Source organism: Oratosquilla oratoria, chromosome 39, assembly GCF_046742065.1.
Source record: "Oratosquilla oratoria isolate Oo_2021 chromosome 39, ASM4674206v1, whole genome shotgun sequence".
NCBI lineage: Eukaryota > Metazoa > Arthropoda > Malacostraca > Stomatopoda > Squillidae > Oratosquilla > Oratosquilla oratoria.
Genome location: NC_134815.1, coordinates 7,342,142 through 7,352,768, shown reverse-complemented (window position 1 = coordinate 7,352,768; position 10,627 = coordinate 7,342,142). Strand labels below are relative to the sequence as shown.

The 10,627-nt window shown below is 41.0% G+C and overlaps 1 protein-coding gene across 2 annotated transcripts in view; it reads left to right on the top strand.

Moving 5' to 3' along the window:
• The window catches only part of LOC143020270 (uncharacterized), a 37,563-nt gene that overhangs the window by 8,763 nt on the left and 18,173 nt on the right, over positions 1 to 10,627 (top strand). The window contains exon 2 of one of the 2 annotated variants that reach the window (XM_076176494.1): positions 2,649 to 2,699. The exons of the other annotated variant lie outside the window; for it this stretch is intronic. Coding sequence (XP_076032609.1) covers positions 2,649 to 2,699 — 51 coding nt within the window. The remainder of the gene's footprint in view (positions 1 to 2,648; positions 2,700 to 10,627) is intronic. 2 annotated transcript variants of the gene reach the window in all.

Here is a 10,627-nt window from a genome sequence, read left to right as displayed (position 1 = left end):
AAAAGGTAGTTGTAGAGAAGTAAGGTGAGATGTTTAAGAATTTCTAGTGCTGTGTGGTCTCCACAGGTGTTGGGGTGGGAGGTACGCAGTTACTGAGTTCTGAAGAACAGTGACCATGAAAGTAGCTGTAGAAAATAATGATGTAATATTACTGCAGACAGAGAGAGGGTAACGTTCATTAGTAAGAAAAGAGGCGGAAGGCTATAGACTCTACATTCTGTTACCTCAGACATGAGAAACATGCGTCAACTGAGCTGGATTTAGGAAGTTTTGAAAATGGTATAGAACACCTATAGTCATTCCAATAAGAAGTTACACTCGATTTCTGCGGGTAGTTGGTAGTCCTGCAGACTTCTGCTGCACACAGGCACGAGCGACAGGCTAATTCCTCACCTCCTTCAGAAAATATTATGTTTCTCCACTTTGATCATAAAGTAGGAAATTTTTCTTTGAATCATTAGACAGAGTAGTCATTCTACAACTATAAAAGATTGTCAAAACTCGATAGAGTAGGAAGCTATGTAATTATGTGAAATCTGAATGCACCATCGTGTTCAGGACATGTTTTGTTCTACACTTGTTATCATAATTGCTGTAAACATTGATTATAAGTAAAGATGTGTATAAACCGATAATTTCTTTTTCTTAATTTCAACTCCACATAATTACTTAGTTTCTTACCCTATCGAGTTTTGATTTTTTTCAGTTGTAGAATGACTGCTCTTTCTAATGATTGAAACAAAATTTCCTATCGTATGAACCAAGTGGAGGAATAGACGAAGATACGATTTTCTTTTAATGTTGTCTAGGTGCCTGAAAGCATTTCAAGGATAAGAGGCAAACTATTGACATTTATGTGAATGTGGTTCGTCACAAGATAGGTTTTTGGTCGATTTTGGGCAGAAGTAAATAGTTTATGAGTCTAAGGAGTTAGAAGGGTACAGTACCTTTTGTAAGGCCGATCTATCTAGAACAGCGCGTGAACAACCTTTGTTAAATCAGGGTAAAGTATTTAGAATTAGGAAATATGTGTAGAATATATGTCTTCATACCCAAAGTGATTTCCATGATACGTGCTGTAATCACAGCTGGAGTCAGGAGAATGGAAATCGTAATAATTACACGGAAAGCCAGAAAAATATTGCCTACTAAGCTCCCAATCAGCTACTACAAAGTGCGTGAGAATGGATCTTGAGGTAGTAATGTGATCAGAGGGAGATATTACATTGGACCAGGAATATACATCAGAATAAACATATTCACAGCGGCTTTAACCTCTAACTTTCTTGTTGAAAGATCAAAGAAATAATACATCCGTGCATTTCGGAAGTTTGATATAAATTGTCTAACTAATTGAAAGTATATACTATAAATTATTATTCTAGGACCGAAAGCTAGAAAGAAAAAAAAAGTAACTTACCACCGGACTGGTATTTTTAACGAAGCGGCCTTGATGTGGATGTGTTGTGTCTTGCGACACTGCTTCTGACCCAGGGCAAGTGGACAAGATGGAGGGATGACCCGTCATCCAGGAGGTGCCAAGATAAGAGGGAGAGAAGAGGGTAGAGGGGAGTGGAGTATGTTGGGGATGGATTGAGTGGGAGTGGTTTTTATGCCTTTGATTTTTGGCTACCTCCCTTATAGGGGGAAAAAGCCTTTGGTATATGTATGTATGTATCAGTGCTATCAAGACCAATATAATTAATGCACATGGGACGTCACACAAACATTGTTTTCAGAGCAAAGTTAAAGATTTATTTAACATATTCTTTCGATATGTAATAGAGGAGAAATATGTCTTAAAAAGGTATAGATTTGTACAATATAGCTTGGTTAATCACAGAAAAAATATCTTCTGTGCATTATTGCATGCTGAATTTCATTAACCAGTGTAAACTTTCAAGCGCGATTTTTTCTTTTCTATCTCAAAATAGACTTTTGTGACATTGCAGCGTTTCTCAACTAAGGTTCCGCAAAAGGTCCCTAAGGGTTCTGCAAGAACAAGTGAGATAAGCTAATGGACTTTTTATTTTATCTAATTTCATATACGTAATATAATTAAACACGCACGGCATATTCTTGTTTATTGTAATAATGTAATATAGATTTTTTTTTTTTTTTTTTGAGGGGCTCCTTGAGACATGCAATTTATTTTAACCCATTCAACTCCGATGACAAGATGTCTTGTCATTTGGTCAAATAAAACAAAAAATCATAATAAAACAACAAAATGTTTGATGATCAAACAGCACCAGAAAAATATGACGTCATCAGTCCTCCTCGAGGAGGAGGACTGACGACGTCATATTTTTCTGGTGCTGTTTGATCATCAAACATTTTGTTGTTTTATTATGATTTTTTGTTTTATTTGACCAAATGACAAGATATCTTGTCATCGGAGTTTAATGGGTAGGTTACGCAAGGGTAATAAGGTTGAGGAACACTGTGGCTAAGGGATACCCCTTTAAGTTGTGGATTCCACTGTTGTATATTCCAAGTTGAATATGTGTACAGGCCAAACATGCACGCATGCACAACTTTATTGACATACGTAATACTTGTGAACGTGTGTAGTTTATTTTATAATGGTTTGTTTTCTCGCTGTTTGGTGTAGTAATTTGGACGAAGTTTTTACTGATTCATTGCAGAGTACATTGATTATCTTCGGATTAAACAACAGGAAATCACGCAAACAGACGGTAAGTGTCTTTTTATGACTTTACTTACGCAGACATAAAGAGGCACATGATACAAGGCTGGATTAACCATTAATCAAAATAAGCACATATTTAGGACATCAAAGCAAGGGATACTACAGAAATGTGAATTAATTAAATTGTTTTTACATCTGTTTAATTTTTTATTTGAAAAATTATAACAAGTTTTGAATAGAGATTTAGCATTTCTGACAGGTGACAAAATTTGATTACGAAACAGAAGAAGGTTTAAAAAAAAAAAAAAAAAAAAAAAAAAAAAATCGGATCTTGCTCGGGAGAGGAAGGTTTCAGCGAGAGACTGGGATTTATAATGAAAACGGAAGAAATCAACAACTAGCACAGAAAATCTCTTGAAATACGTGGGGGAAGGCGTGAACAGGTACATTTGGGGGTAAAAGATCTGTAACATTTCACAAGTGATTATTAGTATTAAAAGGATTTCATTTTCACATATTAAAAAAGCGTTCACCTGGGCTCGTCATGGTAGCATATTCCCTCCTTGCAAATTCATACAACAGTATTTTGCGTCTTTGTTTCCAAATATCAAGGACGAAGAAAACATATTCCATACCAAACACTTGAAATTAAGGATACTTTTTTTTTAAGAGGTTCAACAAGCAGAAGACCAGCCAGGCTTATGAAATTCAGAGAATCAGGAAATGAATATTACATTAGAGCGTAAACAGAGAGAAGAAATAAAACGCAAACAATACATTTTGAAGAAAACGGAAAACATCGGAAGAGTCTGAGAAATATTAGGAAAGGTACATACATACATATACCAAGGCTTTTTCCCCCTTACAAGGGAGGTAGCCAAAAAGGGAAAGGCATAAAAACACTCCCACCCATTTCATCCCTACATACACTCCACACCCCTCCCACCCTCCCTCTCATCTGAGCACCTCCTGGATGACGGGTCATCCCTGCACCCTGCCCACCGCCCTGGGTCAGAAGCAGTGTCGCAAGAACAGCACATCCACAGCAAGGCCGCTTCATCAAATCGGCGACCCCCCCCCTCCCCGTCCCCCCTTTGCATAGAACGAGAGGACGGGGAGAAAATCCCTTCGGGCTGCGTCAAAATTTACTCACACATACTACCCCACCCCCCACCCCCCCATTCCTCCTCTGCAATAACTAGGATGAATGCGAAAAATTATAATACATTAAATACTCCCCACCCCCTACCCCATACTATAAATAAAATAGGTAAATAAAAAATACAGGTAGGTAGTAAATGATAATACATACATATATCAAAGGCTTTTTTCCACCTTATAAGGGAGGTAGCCCCCCCCCCAAAAAAAAAGGCATAAAAACCACTCCCACCCATTCCATCCCTAATATATCCACTCCCCTTTACCCTCTTACCTCCCTCTTATCTTAGCACCTCCTGGATGACGGGTCATCCCTGCATCTTGCCCACTGCCCTGGGTCAGATGCAGTGTCGCAAGAGACAACACATCCATATCGAGGTCGCTTCATTAAGTCGGCGACCCCCCCCCCCTCCCTCTCCGTCTCCTCATGCAGAAAAGAAGACGGGGAGAAATCCCTTCGTGCTGCGCCAATTGATTTCTCACACATACTCCCTCACCCCCACCCACTCCCCCTCATGCATCACAGCATCATCCATACACAACCATTCTCCATTCACCCCTATCTTCTGTCCTCTCAACGTCCTTCCTCAACAGACATTCCCCTCTTTCACAATGCTCCTTTTACACCATCCATCCATCTCATACTAGGTCGACCCCTCATGTTCACTCCTTCCATCTATGCCTTCCACACCTCTTTTACTAGTCTATCTTCACTCATTCTTTCCATGTGTCCAAACCATCCCAGTACTCTTTCATCAACCCTATCTCCCAACTCCCTTTCCACCCCTGTTCTCCTCCTCACCTCCTCATTTCTCACACTTTTCAGGCTAGTAAACCCTGTCACACTTCTCAGGCACCTCATCTCAAACACATTCAAACTTCTTTCTTCCTCTCTTATGTTCCATGTTTCCACCCTATACAGTGCTGTCGGCACAATCACTCCTTCATACAATCTCCTCTTAGCATCCATTCCCAAATGTCTATTTCTCATTACACTATATAATCTCCCAAGGCATTTACTCACTTCTTTTAATCTACATTCTACCTCCACTCCTTCCTTTCCCGCCACGTCCACACCCAAGTATCTAAAACAATCCAATTGCAGTCTCTCTCCCTTAATACTCACTTCCAGTCTGCTGCCACTTCCTCCCCTTGTACATCTCATCATCTTTTACCCACATTTATCTTCAACTTCCTTCTTTCGCACACCTTCCCAAACTCTGTCACTAACTTCCTCAATCCCTCCTCTGATCCTGCTACAAGCGCAGTGTCGTCAGCAAACAACAACTGGCTTATCTCCCATTTTTCTCCATTTCCTTTAACCATCTCCAATCCCTGACCCACTACCCTTGCATTTACCTCTCGCACCACCCCATCCATGTATAAATTGAGCAGCCAAGGGAACATAACACATCTCTGACGAAATCCCACCTTTACCTGATGAAAGTGTTTAAATCCCGCAATATTAAATTCAGTTTCTAACTATTTATCACTTAATCATGTCTCGGTTATTCCTATGATATCGAAATTTTAGCTTTTGATTTTCGCCTGGATTTCTTGGAATTTGTTCCTAATACTGCGAGCATTAAAGTGCATGGTTTTAAGAAACTCATGGTTATTTCTTTTTGACTCCCTTAGGTCAAGCGGGTCAGATAAAACAATAGGTGGTCCATTGCTACTCCCAGGATCTGACGTCGAGTAACTAATGCATGCTCGTGCGCGTATGCACACTAGCATAGAATAAATCAATGACTTTCAACCTGCAGGAATTTCTTGTGACAGATGCTCGGCGCAAGTACCACTCGCTGGCGACAATGAAGTTATGCTGAAAGAAAAGAAAAACATAAGAACTTGACAAATAAGATAAATGTACATGGATTTTGAGCAATTCCATTATAGGAAAATACAACTGTTTAAAATAGAATTGACTGAGTTATAAGAACATGTGGAAGTAGAAATTATTTCCATTCACCTCGGCAAGATGCAATCTTATGAAGAGAAGTTGAGAGGCTTCGTGAGGCGTTGATGACGATGTAGCGAAGAGGGTTGCCCTGTAGTATGATGCTTGACGATGCTCAGCGTAGAATTAGAAAGTGGCTATGTTCGACCGGAGTGTAGATCTCTTATGGATGTATCTCCTTAGCACAAGGAATCCGCTTTGGTGCCTCGTAGTAATGTAGTGTTGAATCTTCGGGAAGATGTAGCGTCGAATGCTAGGAAAGATGTAACGTCGAATGTCGAATTCGTGAGCTGCCACCAGAATGTAGATTTGTGTTGTTCTACTTTGGTTGGAAGCGTTGGAGATAAACTATTCGTGGCTTCTGGTCTTTATTGTGTCGCCTCCGTGACTGGTGCTTTCCATCAACGGAAGTGACGAAGAAAATGATGGTTGCCAACAACATATTTTACGATTTAGAATTCAGATGGTGGCGGTTGCCAACAATATTTTAAAACTTATTATTCCAACATCTTCTGTCTGTTTATTTACATCTATAAAACACACTATAATTTATTCAGAAGTTTGGGTTTGTGATCATGACTTTGATGTTTCGATATTTTCATATTTTTCAAGATTTTTATATTTATGAGTTCATATAGTTAAATCAACAGAGAATATATTTTATGACATAAGCTTATCAAAAACAAAGAAGTAAAAACAAGGGACAGTTATAAAACGATTTAAACACGTCAGAAATGACTGGATTTCCTGGGTTTGCTGTTGTAGCTCTGGTCGGACTCCCGCTCCAGTCTTTATCATTTTCTCATTATAGTGGCCCAGATACCTCCACTATCTCCTTCACATCTTGGTGGAATCGCTCGCCTTGTTCTTCTGAGTAGGCGCCCATATTGTCCTTGAATTTGTCCATGTGAGCGTCTAGCATATAAAGTTTAAGGGAGATCCTACATCCCATGGCGCCAAAAGCCTTTACCAGATCCTGCACCAGCTGTTGGAAGTTTTCAGCTCTGTGGTTGCCCAAGAAGCTGCTATAAAACAGTTCTGAGTCCTGACTACAAATTCTCCTCGCTGCTCCCAGTTCTTCCTGTTGTAGTGGTCAGAGGTAGCTCTACCGTCCCATAGGCAGAGGAAGCATTGGCATTTGATAAAGCCTCCCTGGAGACCAGGCAGGAAAGCGTCGGGAACTTGTTTACATTGTGGAGGACAGCCTTCAAACTTGTGGTAGAGTTTTCTATGAAGAGTTGCCACTCCTTGGGCACAAACGGCACTCCAATAACGTCAAACAGTCCAGGCACATCATGGCAGAAGCAGAGGACATCTCTAAGAGTGTAAAGGACTGAGAAAGGTTCGTACCGACTTCTCTGTTTTGTCTCTCGCACCTCTTCCGTGACCAGTACCACTGTTTTATCCTGGAGATGAATAGCTTTGCACAGGACTTGGTCAGACCCATATCTCTGACCAAGTCATTTACTTCTTTTTGATTTAGGAAGTAAGAAATTTTCTCTGGTACCTCGGGCAGGTAAGCCAAGTCCTCGACATCCATCTCCCCCTTCTCATCAAAATACTTGTCTTGGACTTCACCTGGAGCAGGTGGCACTGGCACGGGATATTTGGAGCAGTGAGGAATTGAGCAATTGGTGATGGGAGATCTGGGTAATGCACAACAGTAACAACATTCTTTCCTTTTCGCCGCTTGCTAATATTCGCCATGAAAAAAAAAAAAAAAAAAAAAAAAAAAAAAATGTAGAGTGGTCTGTTGGCTCTAGCTAGACCCGTGGATTGGAGAATTTCAGGGACCTTTGGACCTTTTCTCACACTGCAGCCACCCTTCCAGCGTCATTTTATAGTGCTCACAACAGTAGTGAGGGGCCAAAGGCTTGTCCCGATCCCCTACTGGCATCCCAAAGTACTTCTGGTAGGCTTCACAAATCTTCACCGACGTTTCCGAGGAGAATATTTGCTTTTCGTTATATACTTGCCGCATATATAGCGGAAGTCAGCGGGGTGCTAGCAGTCCCGTGAAGCCATCTGAAAATATAGAAATATATGCAATCAGAAAATATGGATCTTGTAGATCTGAAAGTATAGATTATAAACATGTTATGCTTTTAGCATCAAATTGCACCAATTGCACACGAAAATATGACACAGTTTGCTTTAACTGCAACTCTAAAATCTTATTAGGTTGGCTAGTGGATAGTCTAGAATTTTTATTTATTTGGGACCTAAGTAACAGATTTTTTCAAAATGTATGTTATTCAGCTGATTATATCTCCATAGAGAAAATTAGCTTTCCTTTTTATTCTTTATTGTTTTTTTTTTCCTTTCTTCTTATTCAGCATCATTATATCATTTCCTTTTCTATCTTTTTCTTCTTTTTCATCATCATCATCATCATGGTCATCATCATGATAATGATCATCATCATGATCATCATCATTTCTTTATTTCTCTTTTTTCATCATCATCATCTTCATCATCATCACCATCTCTTTCTCTTTCAGATCTATATCTTTTTATTCTTTGTCATCACCATCATCATCGTCTTCTGTTTTTTGCTGTTCTTCTTTTTCTTCTTCTTCTTCTTCTTCTTTCTCTCCTCCTAATTCTGCTTCTTTATATTTTTCTCCTTTATTATCATCATCTTCTACTTATTCCCCTCATCATCTCACTCTTATTTCTTCTAGTAAATTGTCGCATGTGGCGATGTCGTAGAGCCAATTTTATCACGATTGATCTTTTTTCAAATTACAAACTGGAGAGAAGCGTTGGCCGGCCTCTCCGCTCCCCTCCGTACCTTTTAACCACCACGAGGGATTGTTCCATAACTAACTTATTCCACCTCCATCCACCCTTGTTCTTCACCAACCCCCTCCCACGTCCACACACGCACACACACACACACACACACACACGCACACACACACACACACACACACACACACACACACACACACACACACACACACACACACACACACACACACACACACACACACACACACACACACACACACACATGGCGCTGTGGTTAGAGCTCTGGCCTGCCACTACGGAGGTCCGGGTTCGACTCTCGCCCGGGGCTGAAATATATCAGTATCGCAGCGCTGAGGGGTATTACTCCAACTCTCGTGGGCGGGGAGTTGGGGGTGTGTGTGTGTGCAAGGTCATAGCATTACCCATAGATCGGACCTACGAGCTCTGAGCTCTCTTCCAGGAGGGAAATAGCTGTCGATCACGAGTCCAACACGTGATCCAAAGACCAAGTGACCAAGTGAATACACACACGACAGCTATAGAAGATATGTGAAAAAGAACAGCTTTCCTCACAGAGTAATAGACAGTTGGAACAAGTTAGATGAGAAAGTGGTGTGTGCAAAAACAATACATGAATTTAAAAATAGTTTAGATAAAATGAGATATGAAGACGGGACACTACGAGCATAGCTCCCCTTCCCGTAAAATACAACTAGGTAAATACAACTAGGTAAACACACACACACACACACACACACACACACACACACACACACACACACACACACACACACACACACACACACACACACACACACACCATTTACAGAATTATGAAAGGGATTGAAATTCTTGATAGGGATGACCTACTAAAATGGGACAGAAGAAATACAAGAGGACACGAGAAGAAAATTAAGACAGTTACAGAAGAGATCTGAAAAAGAATAGCTTTCCACACAGAGTAATAGATATCTGGAACAGACTAAAAGAGGAAACAGTGAGTGCTAAAACTATACATGACTTTAAGAACAAACTGGATGCGGAAAGATACAACAGCGGGTCACTACGAGCATAGCTCCCCTCCCGAAATATACAACTAGGTAAAATACTACATGACTTTAAGAACAAACTGGATGCGGAAAAATACAACAGCGGGTCACTACGAGCATAGCTCCCTCCCGCAAAATACAACTAGGTTAATACAACCAGGTAATTAAATACATACACACGCTCTTGGCGCAGTTGGTAGAGTTCCCTGCTGCCACTACGGAAGTCCAGGTTCCTAATCCGCCCAAGGCTGAGATATTCTCAGTATCGCTGCGCTGCGGGCTGTTACTCCAACTCTCGTGGGCGGGGAGTTGGGTGTGTGTGTGTGTGTGTGTGTAAGGTCACAGCATTACCCATAGATCGGTCATATACGAGCTCTGAGCTCTGCTCCGGGAGGGAAATAGCTGTCGATCACGAGTCCAACACGTGATCCAAAGACCAAATTGAAACACACACATGGTGGTGAATAGTGGTGAATCACACACACACACATACACACACACACGAACACACACACACACACACATGCACACACACGTACACACACACACACACACACACACACACACACACACACACACACTTACGTCGGACAGACGGCGAGGATTGACGTCCTGAAGAAAAAGTGAAATTTTCGTGGATCTCAACGCAAAGGAAGTACCTATTGTATTTGCAGGGAAGGGGATTGCTCGTGGTGTAGTGGGAAAGTGAGGAAAAAGGAGAAGGGGAGGGATTACTGAGGGAAATGGAAGGAAATGAGGAAGGAGAGGACTTGGTCCAGGCAGGCAGACGCCATGTAAACAAGCGCGGGCCAGAGCAATTTAGTGACGATGAAGGGACTAACAAAAATGTAAAGATTAGAAACATAGATAAGAGCAGCACAATAGAAGGTGAGGATAATAATTTCCATGGATTTAATGAGGGGGGGGGGCGGATACCAACTTCCCCCGACTGGCAAGACTAGAGGAAAAATATTGAACAAATGACCGAACATTGGGAGATTAGGTTCGATAGAATGTCAAAAATTGCGCAAAGGGTTGAAAGATTGGAAGAAC